Here is a 21,155-nt window from a genome sequence, read left to right as displayed (position 1 = left end):
TCCCCAAGAAAGAGAAATGCAACAAAGCAAAATTGTTGTCTGGGGAGGCTTTACAAATAGCTGAGAAAAGAAGAGAAGTGAAAGAGAAAAGGAAAGATATACCCATTTAAATGCAGAGTTCCAAGAACAGCAAGAAGTGATGAGAAATACTTGTTAAGTGAACAGTGCAAAGAAATAAGGAAAATAATAGAATGAGAAAGATTAGAGATAGCTTTAAGAAAATTAGAGATAACAAGGGAATATTTCATGCAAAGATGGCCACAATAAAGGACAGAAATGGTATCAACCTAACAGCAGAAGATATTAAGAAGAGGTAGCAAGAATACACAGAACTGTACAAAAAAGCTCTTAATGATCCAGATAACCACAATGGTGTGGTCACTCACCTAGAGTGTGAAGTCTAATGGGCTTTAGGAAGCATCACTATGAACAAAGCTAGTGCAGGTAATGGAATTTCAGCTGAGCTATTTCAAATCCTAAAAGATGAAGCTGTGAAAGTGCTGCACTCTATTGAGCAAGTTTGGAAAACTCAGCAGAGGCCAGAGGACTAGAAAAGGTTAGTTTTCATTTCAATCTCAAAGGACAGTGCCAAAGAATATTTAAAAACCGCACAATTGTGCTTATTTCACATGCTAGCAAGATAGGGCTCAAAATCCTTCAAGCTAAGCTTCAACAGTATGTAAACCAAGAACTTTCAGATGTACAAGCTGGATTTAGAAGAGGCAGAAGAACCAGAGATCAAATTGCCAACATCCGTTGGATCATAGAAAAAGTAAGAGAATTCCAGAAAAACATCTACTTCTGCTTCATTGACTAGTCAATGAAGCCTTTGACTGTGTGGATCACAATAAACTATAGAAAATTCTTAAAGAGGTGGCAATAACTGACCACCTTACTTGCCTCCTAAGAAACCTGTATGCAGGTCAAGAAGTAACGGGTAGAACCGGACATGGAACAATGGGCTGGTTCAAAACTGTGAAAGGAGGACGTCAAGGCTGTATATTGTCACCCTGCTTATTTAACTTATATGCAGAGTACATCATATGTACTGGGCTGGATGAAGCACAAGCTGAAATCAAGATTGCTGGGAGAAATATCAATAACCTCAGATATGGAGATGACACCACCCTAATGGCAGAAAGTGAAGAGGAACTAAAGAGCCTCTTGATGAAGGTGAAAGAGAAGGGTGAAAACACTGGCTTAAAACTCAATATTCAAAAAACTAAGATCATGGCATCCGGTCCCATCACTTCATGGCAAATAGATAGGGAAACAGTGGAAACAGTGGCAGACTTTATTTTCTTGGGCTCCAAAATCACTGCAGATGGTGATTGCAGCCATGAAATTAAAAGACAGTTGCTCCCTGGAAGAAAAGCTATGACAAACCTAGACAGCATATTAAAAAACAGAGACACATCACTTTGCCTACAAAAGTCCATCTAGTCAAAGGTATGGTTTTTCCAGTATTCATGTATGGATGTGACAGTTGGACCATAAAGAAGGCTGAGCACCAAAAAATTGATGCTTTTGAACTGTAGTGCTAAAGAATACTCTTGAGAGTCCCTTTGACTGCCAGGAGATCAAGCCTGTCAATCCTAAAGGAAATCAACCCTGAATACTCATTGGAAGGACTGATGCTGAAGCTCCAATACTTTGCCCACCTGATGCAAAGAGCTGGATCATTGGAAAAGACCCTGATGCTGGGTATGATTGAGGGCAGGAGGAAAAGGGGATGACAGAGGATGAGATGGTTGGATGGTATCACTGACTCAATGGACATGAGTTTGGGCAGACTCTGGGAGATAGCGGAGGACAAGGAAGCCTCAAGTGCTACAGTCCATGGGGTAGCAAAGAGTCAGACACGACTGAACAACTGAACAACAAATATGCTATATAACCTTTTGTATCTGGCTTCTTTCATGTAACAAAACATTTCAAGATTCATCCATGTAACAATATTTCATTCTTATTTAAAAAAAAATTTCACCCCCTTTTATGTTTTAATCATATCCCGTGGTGTGGAGAGACTACATTTTGTTTCTCCATTCACCAACTGATAGACATTTGGGTTGTTTCCGCTTATGAGCTATTATGAATAAATGCTGCTATGGACATTTATGTATGTTTTTAAATGAGAGAGTTTTCAGTTCTCTGTAGGAATATATCTAGTAATGGAATTGCTGGGTCATACTGTAATTCTTTGTTTAACTTTTTGAAGAACTATTGAATTCCCTCCCCAGTGGCTCTCCATTTTACATTCTGACAAACCACGTATGAGGGTTCCAATTTTTCCACATCTCCACCAATACTTATTATTGTCTGTCCTTTCATTATAGCCACCTCAGTGGGTGCGCAGTAGTATTTTTTAAACTTGTGGCTATATCAAGCATGGTCCTACCTGGGCATGAGACGGTGGAAGTCCTCTTCTTATGTAAACACCAAAGAGAGCATCCTTCCCGAGGGAGATGTTGAACTTTAAGAACTGGGGTTGACTGATGTGAATCTGCGATCTCCAAAACACGCCTGGTGGGACTTCTTGGGTCACCCGCCGACCAACTTCTGCTTCACCACTGTCTATGCTGCTGTTCTTCAAGGACCAGGGCACTGGAAAATAGGAATTGACATCAAGTTGGTGACATGTGTACCCATTATTTGGCTCTGCATTTCCGACTGATTACATGTTAGGATCTAAAAAAATATATACAAAGATGAAATTCATGGCAAATTTCTCTTCAGGTCACAGCTGAAAACATTTAGATTTGAGGGACTCCCCTGGTCATCTGGTGGTTAAGAATCTGCCTGGCAATGCAAGGGACACGGATTTGATGCCTGGTCCAGGAGGATCCCACTTACTGAGCCTGTAAGCCACAACTACCGAGCTCACGTGCTGCAACTACTGAAGCCTGTCTACCCTGAACCTGTTTTCTGCAACAAGAGAAGCCACCGCAATGTAAAGCCCGAGCACCACAACTAAAGAGTAGCCCCTGCTCAAGATGACTACAGAAAGCCTGTGCACAACAACAAAGAACAGGGCAGACGAAAAACAAAACAAACGATTTCGGTTTTAAATAAGAAACACAGAAACGCATACCCCAGGGCACCCAAAATATTGGCACAATACTTCCTGAACTTCTGTGACTGCTCTTTACTGATCAACTATCATAAGAGTTACAGCCTGACAAGTACATGTAAAGCTTCCAGCACCCCAAATGTGACTGGGATGTTAAATCATCAGCAGGAGAGGGGAGAGTGATGTTAATTTGGCATGAAATGTAATTCGTGCAGCCTTTAATTATTCTTTCCAGCCACAAACAAGTCCAATATACTCTGACATTCTCATAAATTAAAAAAGAAAAAAAAGAGACATCAGTGAATAAAAATCAGTCCAAAGTAAATAAAATAACTGAACAGAAAATGCTGGCTTGCCCTCAGGCTGACCCAATACTGCTGCTAGCAGCTTCCCTGGTGGCTCAGATGGTAAAGTGTCTGCGTGCAATGTGGGAGACCTGGGTTCGATCCCTGGGTTGGGAAGATCCCCTGGAGAAAGAAATGGCAACCCACTCCAGTATGCTTGCCTGGAAAATTCCACAGATGGAGGAGCCTGGTAGGCTACAGTCCATGGTGTCACAAAGAGTCGGATACGACTGAGTGACTTCACGTCTTCACTTCTTCTTCCCTGCTCAAGGGAGGGACCTAAGAATCAAGCGGAAACCACACCCCTCACAGGGTGACACTGGTGCATCTCTGTTGCATTATTTGAAATCACCTGCATAGAAACCATTGGTTGCACATACTCTGCATCCTTCAGAACTTTAGTAATAGGAGTTTCAGAAAATTCACCTTTAACAGAGGATTTCTTAATAACAACGAGCCAGCCAGGGTCTCTTGCACTTCAGAGGGTGGTTTGCTTTACAAATATAGAATTAAGAAAAAGCTGGGAGTTACTAGTAGTTGCCCAAGAAGAGCAAGTTAATTGATTTCCCAGAGCCTCATTAATCTCCTCTCTAAAATGGGAATAAAACCTTGTTGGAAGCTGGTTTCATATAGGCCATTTGTGATTCCTTCAAATGGATTCTAAACTTGAAATATAAAACCACAATCTCCTAGCTTCTTAAGATCTTCTAAACCAGCTGAAATCAAATACAGAAAGAATTGAAGACATTTTGGGTTTTGAGAGTCTTTTCATTTTTCGATTGATCACTTTGGTGGCCTTGTGGATCTGAAAACTTCAGCCTGAAAGGCAAAGCAGGGGAAGCAGGCTCCCTCCTACATTCTGTAATGGATGGACTATATTACATCTGAATATATTCATCTGTACTTGGCTGCAATCCATTGCAAAAGGTTTGGATGGTCAGGAGGGATTATGCAGTTGCAGAAGACTGGCCTGAAGGGTTAGTGACTTAACCACCCCGGCTCTGTTCCTATCTGGCCACTGCAGTCAAGACAAGACTCGTAAATGACTCATAAATGACAGCTTCTCCATCTGGAAAATGGAGAGGTGACATTCTTGGATCCTGAAGGTTTTCTATATCTAAATTATAAAAGAAAAACCGCAGAGTGACTTGAGGGTGTGAAGTTATTTTTTTCCCCTTTATAATAGTTCAATAGTGGAGCAAATACAAAGTAAGCAGGGGCTTCAAATAAAGTAGGAGACACCCTGGTTTTGAACCTTAAGAGGACACACTTGACCTCTAGAATAGGGAATGGGCTTCCACAGGAAGTTGGGAAGCTTCCATCACAAAACACTGTTAGGAAGAAAAGAAACTAGTGAGTCCTGTGGTTCAGCTCTTTAGATGGGGAACTTGATGACGTGTTCCCCAAACATTTTCATGTGGCCTAACAGACTGTGGAGTTGGAGGAACCCTGCGTCACATGTAAGAGCAGAGACTCTGGACTGAGACAGCCTTGGTTCAAATCCCAGCTTTGACACTTGCTATGGGTATCCTTCTCTGGGCCTCAGCTCCCTCACCTGCATAATTGGGACATTATTACTATTTATTTCATAGGGTTGTTAAAGGAATTTAATGACTTAATCTATGCTCTTAGAGTACTTTTCGGCACGAAACAAGCACTAAATGAAAATTATCTAAGACTCAACAGTGGAGAAGGAAATGGCAACTCACTCCAGTATTCTTGCCTGGAAAACCTCATGAACTGTAGCCTGTCAGGCTCCTCTGTCCATGGGGTCACAAGAGTTGCACATGATTTAGCAACTGAACTACCACCACCACCAAGACTCAATAGAGGGGTGTTTATTTTGCTGACATAATGACATACCCAGGGGGAACCACTTTTTATCACCACTGGATCAGAAGCTCTGAAGATTATAAATTAGAAATACATTTGTACTTAAAAATGCTGCTTTTGATGGGCTTCCCTTCCCCCCAATTAAGACCTTTTGGAAGAAGGGACACAATAAAAAGGATGCAGTAAGGAAGTAATGCAGGGAAAAAAAAATCTCTGGGGAAGAACAGTTTACAAACCTCTTATAAAGACCACATGTAAGCCCAGCAATCATTCATAGTTTGGCAACAAGTTAAAGAAACGCATTAAAAATGAAAAAAATTTAAAGGAATTATTCATCTTTACACTTAATAAAATGAACTTTCCCTCATGTCTGTTGGGCTTTCAGGGGTTGCTGGGTTAATGACAGGATATGAAAAAGAAGCAGGAAATAGGCACCCACGAGCCTGCTAATCTGCTGTTGAAACTTACGGATTTTGATAATAACAAACCAAGTGAGGACGCCAGAGATGGCAAAGGGAGCTGGTTTCCAAAGAGTGGCTATGAGGGAGAAATTCCTGTGAGGAGCCTCAGGGGGTTGGTTCAGGGCTGAAAGCAGTGGGGTCCCCCTTCTATCACAAGACCCTGACTTCAGGACACTGATGTCAGTAACAGCTGCTCCCACCAGTGGGGATAGGTTGCTTTCTCAGAAGTCACACTTCCCCCCGGGGTTCTAGATGCTCCTTCCTCATGCCCTATCCACTAAAGGAGGCAGTGCACCTGGGTGCTAAAGGTTTTGCAGTCAGACAGAACTGGGTTCAAATCCTGGCTCTAGTTCTGGCTTGCTGTGTGACCTCCACCAATCTGCTTAACCTCTCTGGGCCTTCACTGTCTTTTTGTTAAGATGGGAACGATAATAGTAACTATCTCATAGGGTTAGAGTAACAAATGAAAGTATACAAAGAAGGTGCTGAGCAGACTAATAATAAAATAAATGCTAGTTACATTAATTAAATAAAAGAATGAAAAACTATAAAGGAACATAAGGGAAAGCATCTGTCTTTCTTTTCAGAGTAAAGAATTTCCAAAAGGAAACGTGTATATATGTGATATGCATCTATATATTTATACATTTTGCACGTTATCTATCTACCTACCTACCTATTCATCTATCCATCAAGAGAGAAGGGAGAGTCTAACTCTCTATTAAGAGAACTATGGGAAGAAGTTTAAAATTGGGAGTCAGGCTCTATCTCCATTACTGACTTGGTGGGACCTTCTAGGAGCTGGTGTGGTTATCTTTCTGATTAGATTATTTTATTGAAAAACCTGCTTTCTTAACACTGAAATAAAGATCCGGTCAGCTTTACCTTCACACTGAAGTTCCTTTGTCCTTTACACCCTGATAAACAGGTTCTTTCTCTGTCTCCGTAGCATTTACACTTAACTCTACTGCACCACTGTTATTAGCTACTATGTTGTTTTCTTTGCCTTCCTAGTTGTCATTCAGTCTCGAAGTTGTGTCCGACTCTTTGCGACCCCAGGGACTGCAGCATGCTAGGCTTCCCTGTCCTTCACTATCTCCTGGAGCTATCTTGAGTACTACCTTGCTCAAACTCATGTCCATTGAGTCAGTGATGCCATCCAATCATCTCATCCTTCGTCACCCCCTTCTCCTCCTGCCTTCAATCTTTCCCAGCATCAGGGTCTTTTCCAGTGAGTTGGCTCTTTGCATCAGGTGACCAAAGTATTGCAGCTTCAGCTTCAGCATCAGTCCTTCCAATGAATATCCTGGGTTGATTTCCTTTAGGATGGACTGGTTTGATCTCCTTGCTGTCCAGGGATCTCTCAAGAGTCCTCTTAGCACCACAATTCAAAAGCACTGATTCTTCAGTGCTAAATCTTTTCTATGGTCCAACTCTCACATCTGTACATGACTACTGGAAAAACCATAGCTCTGACTAGATGGACCTTTGTCGGCAAAGTGATGTCTCTGCTTTTTAATACGCTGTCTAGGTTTGCCTTCCTAACTCTCCCTTATTAGACACTGTGCTCTCTGAGGTCAGGCAGAGCTGCAAATTGATCTCTGGGTTCTCAGCGGCTTGCACCTGACAACTCATGGGTAATCTATAAATTCCTGTTGAATTGAATCAAGTTTTATCTGCCCATCTGATGGGGTATTTTAACTTAATCCCTATAAATACTGAGTGAAATGAGAGCTTTAAGGAAGATTTACTTTGAAAGGTTGCATGGAAACTGATTTTTTTTTTTAAATAAAATTCTCTTTTGAAAGCTCCAAGGGGAGATTTATCTAAACAAAACAGAAGTATCTAAACAAAATTTCTTTATGAATCCTTTTGAAAAATCATGAGTCAGCTTTTATCTTTTATATAAAATCTTATAAAACAATGAGCTAGGGCAGCTGGAGTCTAGTGAGTAAGTTCTTAGATTAACAAGCTAAATTTGAGAGTCCTCATCCTGATGCTTTATGACTCTGAACCATTTGTGGAAGGAACAGGGGTGTAAAGGAATTATTCTGTTGACCTCCCATCCTTGCTATTAAGAAGGTGGCTAGTTTTAGGCAGGTGAGCTCTCAGGTCTCATTGTTCTTGTCTACATAGGAGTGGTATGACCCAAAAATATCTTAAGGTGCCTTCCACCCTAGCCTACTGTGGTCTACAGAGTGAGCCAGGAGGGTGGTCTCCTGTTTTGTGCTACGAAGACGCATGTGTGATGTCTGCAGGGGGAGGGCTTATGAGAAAGTGAAGGTTACATCCCTTTTAACAAACTAGTGACTGCTTTCAAAGTAAGCTTCCCAGATGTGAAACTGAAGTATGCTTTTGCAAACAGGAGTTTTCACTTTTTCCCCAACAGTTCAGTTCAGTTCAGTCGCTCAGTCGTGTCTGACTCTTTGTGACCCCATGGACTGCAGCATGCCAGGCTTCCCTGTCCATCACCAACTCCCAGAGCTTGCTCAAACTCATGTTGATTGAGTTGGTGATGCCATCCAACCATCTCACCTTCTGTCATCCCCTTCTCCTTCTGCCTTCACTCTTTTCCATCAAGGTCTTTTCCAATGAATCAGTTCTTCGCATCAGGTGGCCAAAGTATTGGAGTTTCAGCTTCAGCATCAGTTCTTCCAATGAATATTCAGGACTGATTTCCTTTAGGATGGACTGGTTGGATCTCCTTGCAGTCCAAGGGACTCTCAAGAGTCTTCTCCGACGCCACAGTTCAAAAGCATCAATTCTTCAGTGCTCATCTTTCTTTATAGTCCAACTCTCACATCCATACATGACTACTGGAAAAACCAGAGCTTTGACTAAACAGACCTTTGTTGGCAAAGTAATGTCTCTGCTTTTTAATATGCTGTCTAGGTTGGATAGCTCAGTTCGTAAAGAATCCACCTGCAACGTGGGAGACCCTGGTTCAATTCCTGGGTTGGAAAGATCCCCTGGAAAAGGGATAGGCTACCCACTATACCATTCTTGGGCTTTGCCTGTGGCTCAGCTGGTAAAGAATCTGCCTGCAATGCAGGAGACCTGGGTTGGGAAGATTCCCTGGAGAAGGGAAAGGCTACCCACTCTAGTATTCTGGCCTGGAGAATTCCATGGATGAGTCCATGGGGTCACAAAGAGTCAGACACGACTGAGCGACTTTCACTTTCTAGGTTGGTCATAACTTTTCTTCCAAGGAGCAAGTGTCTTTTAATTTCATGGCTGCGATCACCATTTGCAGTGATTCTGGAGCCCCCAAAATAAAGTCTGTCACTGTTTGCATTGTTTCTTAATCTATTTGCCATGAAGTGATGGGACCAGATGCCATGATCTTAGTTTTTATAAATATAAATATATATTTCCCCATATATATGTAAATATATGTGTTTTTTGTTGTTATTGCTGTTTAGTCGCTCACTCATGTCTGACTCTTTGCGACCCCATGGAGTGTAGCCCACCAGTCCCCTCTGTCCATGGGATTTTCCAGGCAAGAATACTGGAGTGGGGTTCCATTTCCTTCTCCAGGGGATCTCTCCAACCCAGGGATCACACCCGGGTCTTTTGAGTGTCTTCTGCATTGCAGGCATATTCTTTTACCACTGAACCATTGGGGAAGTCCAAATTTTTCATCTTGAAATAATTTCTGATTTACAGAAAATTTTCAAAAATTGGTACAAAGATCCTTGCATCTCCTTCACACAGACTCCAAAAATATTATACACACTTGTGTCTTCTCTATATATAAATTTTTTTTTTTTACTGAAACATTCAGAGTTAAGCTGTAAACAGGTTACTCCTCTAAATATCTTCATGTGTTTCTCCTAAAAACAAGGGCATTCTTTTTCAGAACCATAGTGCAGTTATCAAAAATAGAAAAATAACACTGATACAACTAAACACATATATTTATAGATCTTATTCAAATTTGCCAATTATTACACCAATAGTCTTTATAACCAACGGGGAAAAAAAAGACTCTACATACTTAAAAGAATCTTTAAAATGAATGTGTATAACTTGGGTAATTTTAAAAATAATAAAAAGGAAGAAAAATACACCAATACTGCTACTCAAAAGATAAAAAGGAAAGATGGTTTTTGTAAACTGCTATTGCCGATGTGTGAGGACCCATCCCAGTGACTCCGTCCCTGAGGGTATAATCCCCGGGCTGCTGTCTGGAAAGTCTGTGCTAGCCTCTGAGGTCAAAGGGGCCAGTAGCCTGAACCAGGCTCCCAGTCCCACAAACAAGGATCTGAAGCTGGGCTCCCAGAGCCATGACAGCTGTTCCAGGATCAGAAGTATGGCTAATCCCTACGAGGATGCCACTGAGAGACACTCAACAAGCAAACAACATAATTACCGTTTCTACCTTTACCTCCAGAGAAATAGTGGTTCTGATGGTAAACACACTGCCTGCAATGCCGGACACTTGGGTTTGATCCCTGGGTCAGAAAGATTCCCTGGAGAATGAAATGGCAACCCACTCCTGTGTTCTTGCCTAGAGAATCCCATGGACAGAGGAGCCTGGCAGGCTACAGTCCATGGGATCGCAGAGTCAGACACTACTGAGCAACGAACACTTTCTTTACCTCCAAGATGGATGTCCACGTACTGAGAAGTTTTGAGATATCAGGAGGCAATGTTACGTGTGGAGTTGGTCAGCCCTGGGTTTGAATCCCAGCTCTGACAACTACTAGCTGCATGCCTTTGGGCTGATCCCTCCCCTTCTCCAAGTCTGTCTACTCATCTGGGGTTGTATAATGGGGTTGCTTCTGAGGATTTATCAGAGTAACACAGGTAGGACCTGACTTTTAGGCGCTTCTATATCTTTCTATCTGTTGTGCTACCTTAAAACATCTGTATCTATCACAGATCTGGAGGATAAATGTGTGGTGGTCTAATTTATGATATCAGCTGCATAACGTAGGCACTGTTTTTTTTTTAAACTGGTGGATAGTTTCCAGTAGTTGTATACATATGTAAGAGTTGGACCATAAAAAGGCTGAGCACTGAAGAAATGATGTTTTTGAATTGTGGTGCTAAAGAAGACTCTTGAGAGTCCTGTGGACTGCAAGCAGATCAAACCAGTCAATCTTAAAGGAGATCAACCCTGAGTATTCATTGGAAGGACTGATGCGGAAGCTCCAATATTTCGGCTGCCTGATGCAAAAAGCTGACTCACTGGGAAGAATTGAGGGCAAGAGGAGAATGGGGCAACAGAGGATGAGATGGTTGGATGGTATCACTGACTCAAGGGACCTGAGTTTGAACAAACTCTGGGAGATGGCGGACAGGGAGGCCTGGCATGCTATAGTCCATGGGGCCACAAAGAATCACACATGACTTAGTGACTGAACAACAGCAAGAGTAGTTGCTTTACAATGTTGTACAATGCAGTGAATCAGTTATTTGTATACATATATCCCATTCCTCTTGGCCCTCTGTCCCACCACCAACCTCCTCCATTCCACCCCTGTGGGTCATCACAGAGCACAGAGCTGAGTTCCCCGTGCTATAGAGGAGCTTCCCACCAGCTATTTTACACACGATTGCATATATATGTCAATACTGCTCTCTCGGTTCATCTTACCCTCTCTTTCCCCTGCTGTGTCCACAAGTCTGTTCTCTGTATCTGCATCTCTATTTCTGCTCTGAAAATAGGTTAATCTGTACCATTTTTCTAGATTCCACATTTATGCATTAATATATGATACTTGTTTTTCTCTTTCTGACTTACTTCACTTTGTATGACAGACTCTAGATCCATTCATACTTCTGCAAATGACCCAATTTCACTCCTTTTTATGGTTGCATAATATCCCATTGTATATATGCAGCACATCGACAGAGGGCCTGGGGCTGGGACTGGGCCATAATGAGACAGGCACTTTTCAGAGCAGCTGAAATCAATATACGATGAGTGGTCAATAGGTCTGCAGACCTGGGGGAAACCTATGGCATGAATTAAAGTGGTATGGCCGGAGAAAGCAAAGTCTAGTTTATTCATCCCAAACTACAGGTGTTGATGGAGACTCGAGCTGCTTAGGTGGACAACTGAAAAGCAGTTGTATATTTATTTAACAATGATTCTTGAAGGTACCAAGCAATGTCAGGTGGGTCATTCACGCATGTATTCATGCAACAACTATCTATCAGGCATCAACTGCAGTGCTAGGTAATCTCTGGTCAACATTAAATTTGGGGTGTCTGTCATATTCCCGTTTCCTAGGCAGCCTGAAATCAGGTTCCCATGGACAGCATCAAGCACAGGAGAATTTAACACCATTCAATAATCATTCTGTGAGAGTCCACCACCATCCTTGGGCTCTTGGGTGGGGTCCTGGCAAATACCATGGAGTCCAGTCTGCGTCTCCCAGAGCCGCAGCTTCCATGGCCAGCTTTTCTATCTATGAGCTGCCCAGTGAAAAGTGGAGATGACGATCATTTTGCCCTATGAAGCAGATGCTTAAGACACATTGGTTCTGGCTGGTTCACCTCCAGCTTAAAGATGAGATTTCTGGGATTTTAGAGGCAACACTCTAATGATCAATTACACAGGATAATCTACCTCTATAACTTCCACGGAAGATTGCTCATAGAAATGTGAAGCGACTGCCTATTTCAGACACATGTACCTAAAATTCCAGCCAGTTAAATAAGACTGATGTTGAGCAAAACGACAGCCGTCCGTAGCCCCATTAGAAGCTAATCATTTTGGAAAATGTTGCCATAATTCATTTATGGAAACAGCGAGACTATTCCCCAAACAAGTGATAAAGGGAATGGACTCATAGTCATACCAGGAAAATGAAGCCTCATATTAATACTTCCTAAACTTGAACTGAACTCTGGAGGCACCTTGGCATAAATCTGCCTTGCAGATTATTCTGCCTCACATATTTTTATCTATCGCAAATAAAGTGGAATTCAGAATATTGCTTCAGTCATTACACCTTGTTTCCATTTATTTGGGAAGCAGGACAACCATCTGCGGGTTCTGTTTAACCAAGAGATAGGTGAAAAGATCCACCTAAGGACATTAGATTCACCAGCTTGTCTGAGTCAGCAGCAGCCTGGAAGCTTGCCTGTTGCTCTTGGCTGGCTATTCCTTGGGAATAGACTTCCATCCTGAGTGTCTACTACTCCCATGATAGTTTTCAGAACATCACACAACAACAGTGATTTTTATAAAATCCTTCAGCGTGAGGAACTTACACGTGGCTTTTACATCTTTTGAAACCTCAATCTTAGACAAAAATGGCCAACTCTCTGCCACTCAGGGTGTTCACAGATATGTATACATCTAATGGTTCAGGTGAATATGCTTCTGTATTAATATGTAGTTCAGTTCATTAGTATTACTTATAGTGGCTAAAATTGATGGATTTGTTACAACTCACCATGGAATTTCCCAGTTCCTTTATGATTTTTTTTTTCCAGACCAGAGGACCACAGAAGTAAAGTGACTTGGTCAGGGTCACACAGGTCTTAAGTGCTGGCTGGAACTTGGATCAGAAACCATGTCTGACCGATTCTGCAACCCACATATGTAACCACTATGCTGACTGCATTTTGGACCCTGGGCTAAGTACAAGAGATACAAAAAGACATGTATCAAGCAGAGGTCAAGCTCTGGGTGTGCAGATCTCTCTGAAAGAGAAGCGTGCCAATGAAATTTCAGGGCAAATGCAGCAGGGAGGGAAACTGGATCTCATTATTAATACCTATGGCAAGGCACGATGGGCTTTTAGGTGGCACTGGTGGTAAAGAACCCACCTGCCAATGCGGGAGACATTAAAGATGATGGTTTGATCCCTGGGTTGGGAAGATCCCCTGGAGGAGGGCATGGCAACCCACTCCAGTATTCCTGCCTGGAGAATCCTACGGACAGAGGAGCCAGGCGGGCTACAGTCCATGGGGTCGCACAGAGTCGGACATGACTGAAGCGACTCAGCACACACGCATGCATGATGATACTATCTAGGTCCAACAGGGGGTATGCAACTTGGAACAGGGTGCAGGTGGCAGTCAGAAGCTGCAGCCCAGCAGGGTGAGGCACTCAGCGGTGCCCCTCTGCAACAATGGTGGAATGGCAAGGCCTGCAAAACCAAGGGAGTTGTTGCATGGCTGTGTAGGCTGTGGGTGTATCTGCCAATGGATGTGCAGTACTGTAATGACTGGCTCGAACATAATGACCCTTTGCCCTTCTGGGAACTTCACCGACTTTGAAAAAGCCCCATGTAGGGAAGTGATCATTTTGGAACCCTGGGCTGTGTTCATTGAGAGGCTGACGAGAGCCAGAGGAAGAATTAGCAACCTCCCTGCTAATCTGGCTCCTAGTACCATACATTAAGCCAACTAGTAAAAATCATTATGAAGTTTTTGCTGAAAGGGCAAGTGTAGAAAAACATGTTTCTAAACAGAATAACAGTCTTTGCCATTTTTTTCCAACTTGCATACCATCTGGAAATTCTGATTTTTTTTTTTCAAAGGGTAGGAAAGAAATGTGCTCCAGGCACAAATAAATGTTTACAGCTGAGTTATAAACCGAGAATGGTGGGGCTTAAAACAGACAGGCTGGCAGTGATGGAACTCAAGCTGCAGTGAGACAAATAATGCGGTGAGGAGCTGGCCAGCTTGTTTTTGCATGTTGGCCCTTTGGAGCGGGAAGTCCTGCTTCCTACTGACCTCATCAAGCATCTAGTTAAGAAGTCCTCATTACGGTTTGTCCCAATTCTTAGAAGATAAAGAAGAAAGATAAAGTGGCAGGATTGTCTACCTTGACATTCTGAAGGCAGTCTTTGCCTTTGGGAAATACAGCACCTCATAAGAAGTTGGCAATCCGTGGAGGCTTGTTAAATGGACTGACTGGGAGACATGAGGATGATGTCAGGAACAACAAGAAAATATTCATGGATCTCTTACTGGTGTCTGACATCATATACCATGTTGTATAAGTGACATCTCATTTATGCTGGACAGCAACTTTATGAGCAGGTACCATTCTACAGATGATGACCCAAGATGCTGAGGGAGGGCAAATGACCTGTTTACATTCACACAGCTGCTAAGTGATGGAGCTGGTGTTTGTATCCCGTGAGACCAACCCCAGAGCCCTATATTACAGAGCATCTGTCAATGCAAAGTTACCAAGAACATATTAAACCCAACTCTCAGTCAAGAAGGAAAAATTGATATATTGGTGTTTGGTCTTTCTCCCTAGTCTCTTATAGTTATTAGTTATAGACAATTCCAAGGAAAGTAGAAGTGGGTTTGTACATGATCAAGAGCAGTCATCAACATTTTCCTTAAGGGGCCAGATAGTAAATATTTTAGTTTTTTCGGGCCATCTAAGCTTAGCGACACCTACTTGACTCCACTCCAGTGCAAAAGCAGCCAGGGACAATGAATAACATGGCTGGATTCCAATAAAACTTTACTTGAAAAAACAGACGGCTGGCCAGATGGGGTTCATGAGATACAGTTTGCTGACCCCAGATCTAAAGGATGCCCTGAATGTAAAATGAGTGATAGGTTTTGAGAATGGTCCATGAAATTCTACTTGGGAGTTTATTTTTTCTTAAGATCAGTGTACAAATTGGCTACATATGATGTGCCCTTTAAAAGTTCTTGTACACTTTGCCTCTGGGCCTGGCCAATCAAACTGGATTCCCTTATGCTATCTGACCAGGTCAGAACACTGTATTGAATCTTCGTTCTCCAGGCTTATCTCATCCCAGATCTATAGAAAAACTGCTCTGTGCTCTTGTAATGAAGATGTATGAGTTCATTCCTTTTAACACAGAAATACACTCGAGATGGTGAGTGATTCTGGCAGTCTGTGGGCTCCCTTCCCTTGATGTGAAATCCAACACCCAAATCAACCACATTAAGGTTTAATTGAAAGAGAGAATGGAGAAAAAAAAAAAAAAACCACGAACAACAACAAATGGAAAAGGGGAGACAAAGCCCAAAGAACATATACTCTCCCAACTAATTAATCAAGTGCTTTGCTTCCACTAACATATCCGACTGTGTAGGCTGCCCTGTCTATTAGACTCCTTTCCAAATCTGAGCAATGTAAACACTCCTAAAGACCAGGTAATGAAATCTCTATCAATGTGCCATCTTAGATGGGACTCACATGCCTGTGTTTTGCTTACATTTTAATTTGTGTCTGCTGGATACTTACCCAGTAATTGCTTAATAAGATTAACCTCCCTGGCAATGTGTGGTGGTGGATTTTGATGAAAACATTATCGGAGTGAAGGATTATCGTATAGCACAAAAAAACAGAGGGGGTGGTATTTAATTAACTTATTGCCAATATATCTTGATTGTCTCTTTGAAACACTGGAGAAGTAGTCGATTGGAATTGATTCAGCTTATCTAAATGTATAGAATTGGCGAGGGTGGAGGAGATGGGTCACTGAGTAAAGAAATTCAAACCCAGGGTCACTGCCTTTTGAAAGTGTTAGTTGGGTGTGTGAAAATGTAAACTTTTCGAGTTGATTTTAAAACCAAACTTTTCAACTTAGGAAGAGATGGGATCTCTTTGGTCACAAAGAAAGTACTGTTTTGGTGTTCAGAAGAAGGTGTTCCAAGTTTTATCTCAGCTTTAAGCAATTTGAAATGCTTAGACTTTATCATAAGAGTTCTCTTGACATGATTCACTGGTCAGGGACTTCCCTGGTACCAGTGGATAAGAATCTGTCTGCCAATTCAGGGAACGGGGGTTCCATCCCTGGTCCGGGAAGTTTCCACATGTGGTGGAGCAACTAAGGCTCACAAGCCACAATACAGAGCCCATGTGCCACAACTACCGATACCTGTGTGCCTAGAGCCTGTGCTCTGCCATGGGAGAAGCCGCAGCAATGGGAAGCCCGCGCACCTCAATGAAGAGTCGCCCCTGCTCGCCGCAATTAGAGACAGCCCACGTACTGCAACCAAGGCCCAGTGTGGCCCCAAATAAGTAATTATTTTAAAAACCACTGGACAATGACTTGGCAACCCCTTTGCTGTCTCAGAACTCACTTGGAAAATATTCTTTTGTGTGTGACGTTATGTGACTCACACAATGTTTTCCAAAGCAGATTGCATCTGGGGGAAAAATTCTGGTCTTTTCCAAGACACTGTGGAAAATGTTCCTTTGTTCATTTAGAGACACCATGCTCTCAGTTAGGACTTGTTCTCTTTGGGGAACCTTCTGCCCTGCTGGTGTGGGAGGCTCTAGTCTGGTGGGGGTTGGAAACAAAGCTTAACCACACATGGGAGAAGGGGCGGACCTCCATTTATGAAAGTTAATGCCTATCGGGGATTTCCTTTTGTGAAGACTGCTATTTTCAAAGTGTGCATAACCTCAGTATGTATGCACACATAAAATATATTCCTGTGCAAAATATATGCATATTCACTTTTCAATGTATATTCTGCACTCTTTTCAAAGGAAGGGGTGCTTATTTGGAGAATAAAGGACATTTGTGGATCCGACACAACAGAATCTCCCAAAAGCAGTGTTTCTCAAAAAGCAGCGTCATGGACATTTTGGATGGAAAGACTCCTCATTGTGGGAGGCGTCCCTGTGCACTGCAGGCTGCTTAGCTGTATCTCGGCCTCTACCTACTAGATACCGGTTGCATCTCTTTTAAAAGTGACAATCAAAAAGTCTCCAGACTTTGTCAGATATGTCCCTAGGGGGCACAGACACTGCAGCTGAGAACCACTGCACTAAAGGGAACTCAAGTTACATTTATGGGTGGTGTCAAGTCCTAGAGGAGAGCAGACTGCAAATCTGGGGCCAAGAAATTTGGCTCCTGGCTTTTGGGTCAGGGAAGACAAAATATACTGTTCATTTTCAGGTCTGGTTTTAGTCACCTGATAATGGAAAGCACATAATTTCATCCTCAGATAAAACTTTTTCATGCTTACTTAGAGGTAATTCAGTGTTTTGATTAGGATAGATGAGGAGAGTGATTCTTCAAGCCTGGATCAAAAGATGAAAAAGTCACACCTGAAGCACTAGCACAGCTCCAGAGAGAGTAATTTAAGAACATTAGCATCTCAGGGATGACTAATGTATACCTCACACAGAGGTATACATTAGTCTAGAATCTAGAATCTTCTCTGTGGAAAATGCCTCATCTCAGAAAACCCCAACAACTCCCCTAAAGATGCACATGACAGAGACCTGAGTTCAAATTTGTATCTGCCTACTTGTTTGATTTGGGGTAAATTTCTTGTGTTCTTTTCTCTCTCTCTCCCTCTCTTTCTTAGCTGTACTGTGCAGCATGTGGGATCTCAATTTCCCCAACCAGGGATTAGACCCGTGCCCCCTGCAGGGGAAGCGTGGACTTCTAACCACTGGACTGCCAGGGAAGTCCCAGCGTAAATTTCTAAAACACCCTGAGTCTGTTTCTCCGAGATAAATTTTATCCCTTTAGAGTTATTGAAGTTATACTGCATTAAACCTAGCACACAATAGGTGCCCAATAAATGTTTCTCTTCCCATCATTAAAATATCTCTCCAGGGTATTTTTAAAATGTGGGGTGAACTGCCTTGTGAGCTAAGAGGCAGAGTGAAAAATTCTGTGTTTGGATAACCCTTCCAGGCAACCTCTTCCCTTCCTGATTTCTGTCCTGAATCAAGCATCCTTCTCCCCCCACCCACATGGCAACCTGCCTCATAGTGCCATTGGCTGCTAAGTCACTTTAGTCGTGTCCGACCTTTTGGGACCCTGTGGGCTGTAGTCTGCCAGGCTCCTCTGTCCATGGGATTCTCCAGGCAAGAATCCTGGAGTGGGCTGCCATACCATCTTCCAGGGAATCTTCCAGACCCAGGGATCGAACCCACACTTCCTACCTCCTAGGGCTCCCGCACTGCCGGCAGATTCTTTACCCAGATTCTTTACCGCTGAGCCATTATTGTCCTTTAATTGCCCCACAGTCCCACTTCCCCAAGGTTCTGTTGTCTCTCCTCCTTCTTAGCACCTTGTTAGCACCTATTTTTTTTCCTGTAAAAATACAGTTGCCTGATTGCTTTCATAAACATCCCTATTGTCCCCCTTCGCTGTTCTGCCAAGAGAAGCTTTGTTCCCGAGTTGTCAAAACTCCTTTCTCTTCTCTCCCAAAGTGGAACCGCTCCGGGTCTTTCCCTTTCATGCCTTGCCAGGCGGCGCTTCCTCCCAGGGGAAGCTGTATCTCTCCCCTCGGGAGAGGCTCCCGTCTAGTGGCACGTGCCGCCTGCTGCTCTCAGCTTTCCCCATCAGGCAGGACTTCCTTCTGCTGCTGCTGCTGCTGCCGCTCCCGCCCCGGCCTTGAGATGCTTTCAAGTAGCTGCAGAGCCTGCCAGTCGCTGCAGATAGCTTAGGTATGCACATAGCTCTGAGCCGGCACCTTGCCAGCTCCCAGCGGCTCCAGCCAAACCCAGCTCACAGACAGGGACAGCAGACAGCTTGGAACAGGGGCACCTGGAAAGGGTAGTTCTCTTTCCTCCCCTTTTCTCCTTTTTTTGCATACCTTCCAAGATTTGGATCAGAAAACCTGAACCAGGTGGCGGGGGGAGCTCTGACTTTTCCTGTGACCTCAAGAGGGCAAGCCGCAACTGTAACCTCACCTTTGCCTCCAGATGGCATTGTTGCCACATCATCGCTTCCTGGTAAGCCGGTCCTTATCCCATTGTTAAAGGTGTGTCCATCTGCCGGCTGGAGTTGCCAATTGAGTCCGAGCAGATGCATTGCTGCGGGAGAGACAAAGTAATGAAAATATGAATAGATAATTCAGCAATGCAAATGTCAAGGGGGAGGGCCAGGTGCCTTTTTCAAGCAGCTGCCTTTGAAGGAAGCTGCAGTTCAAAAATGGCTTGCCCCAGGCCACAGGGATTAGCTAAATGTGGAAAGCAAGTAGGTCTGGGTGGGCTGGGTTTGCTCCTCCAGTGGAAAGGAAACAGCTTTACTGATGGTGGGACAGCATCCCTGATGGCTGGGTGGAGGAGGAGGGAGGAAACCCCTCCCTTCCAAATGTGCCCCCACAAAGGGGAACATGCCCCTTTGGACTCACTGTGAAGGGTCTTCTCTATTCTGCTGGGCCTTTCCTGCTCTCTGGACAGAGTTATTTATAGACTGGTGGTCCAGGGGCATTGACAAGGAAGGATAGTTTCCCCGAAACTGCTCAAAATCTAAGCCTGTTTCAAATCGAGCCTCCCCAAGTGGGACCAGAGCGCTGGTCTGGTTCAGGTGTGCTGAAATACCCATGTAGCCCCCAGTAGCTGCAGTACTCTTGGTTGCTGTTGTTTATAGTTATTAAGTCATGTCCAGCTCTTTTTCTACCCCACGGACTGTAGCCCAGCAGGCTCCTCTGTCCATGGGATACTCCAGGCAAGAATACTGGAGTGGGTTGCCATTTCCTTCTCCAGAGGATCTTCCCGACCCAGCTGTTGAACCCGCATCTCCTGGTTGGCAGTAGTACTGGCCCACAGGGGAAGCCCACCTCCCAGACTATTTCAAACTTTAAAGATAGTTTTCCGTCCCAGCCCTTCTCCTGATGAGTGAGTACCTTTCTGCCTACAGTGGAAAAAGCCTGGGGGTAGCATTGGAATGGGGTCCTTCTCTAGAAATAGTACAATGACAATTCCCTGTTTTTCCCTCTAAAATCCCTCCCACTTGCCTCACCCCCACACTTGCCCAGAGTACAGAATGAGACAGAATTCAGAACATTGCCTCTTCTTTGCTAAGCAAACAAGCATGCCTGCAAACCTCTCCCTTCTCTCAGAACATCCCACCCTCGCCTTGATTCATGTCAATGTATGGCAAAAACCACTACAATATTGTAAAGTAATTAGCCTCCAACTAATAAAAATAAATGAAAAAAAAAAAAAAAAGAAAAAACTCTCGCTTCACTCCTAGGCATGCCTCAAGCCTCCAGATACACACTTCCTTCTTATCGTTCTGTCAGTGCCAACTCCCCACGTCCCAGGTCGCTGAGCAAACTCAGTGCCCACCTACATCTGATGGTTCTCAGTGAGCTGTTTCTACTGAGGAGCACGAAAGGCAAGTCCCACACACCTGCATTCTTTCGAAGTCCGGATCTAAGAAATGCTTCCTTTGCGAAAACACAAGGAGCTCCCTTCCCTGCATAGTTCTCACCCAGACAATAACCACCCCGTGTCTGTCTGGCATTTCAACCGGACACAGGTTGATGCCGTTGCTCTGTTTCCAGCACGGCGGGAGAGAAAGGGCTGTTGACAGCGAAAGGTTCCAAGTATGATGCGGGGATGGGAGAAACAATTAACCACAGGAAACGCAATTAACAATGCTTAGGAAATTGTTCACACAGCAATTAATTCTGCTTGCTTACCACCACCTAAAGTCAGGCTGCATTGTTTTAAGGTTAGAAAACCTGTCTTCAAACTTTACAGCTCAGATTGATGGCCATGGATGA

General features: G+C 43.5%; 1 protein-coding gene across 3 annotated transcripts in view; it reads right to left on the bottom strand.

Moving 5' to 3' along the window:
* TENM2 (teneurin transmembrane protein 2) overlaps positions 1-21,155 on the bottom strand; it is a 1,355,200-nt gene that overhangs the window by 216,909 nt on the left and 1,117,136 nt on the right. For all 3 annotated transcript variants that reach the window (XM_043913490.1, XM_043913492.1, XM_043913491.1), the window contains 2 exons: positions 19,333-19,455; positions 2,399-2,604 (listed from right to left, as the gene is read on the bottom strand). In XM_043913490.1, the coding sequence (XP_043769425.1) occupies positions 2,399-2,604; positions 19,333-19,455 (329 nt within the window). The remainder of the gene's footprint in view (positions 1-2,398; positions 2,605-19,332; positions 19,456-21,155) is intronic.

This window comes from Cervus elaphus, chromosome 9 (assembly GCF_910594005.1).
Source record: "Cervus elaphus chromosome 9, mCerEla1.1, whole genome shotgun sequence".
NCBI classification, from domain to species: Eukaryota; Metazoa; Chordata; class Mammalia; order Artiodactyla; family Cervidae; genus Cervus; species Cervus elaphus.
The sequence above is the reverse complement of the archived record's forward strand: the minus strand, read 5'-3'. Positions and strand labels throughout refer to the sequence as shown.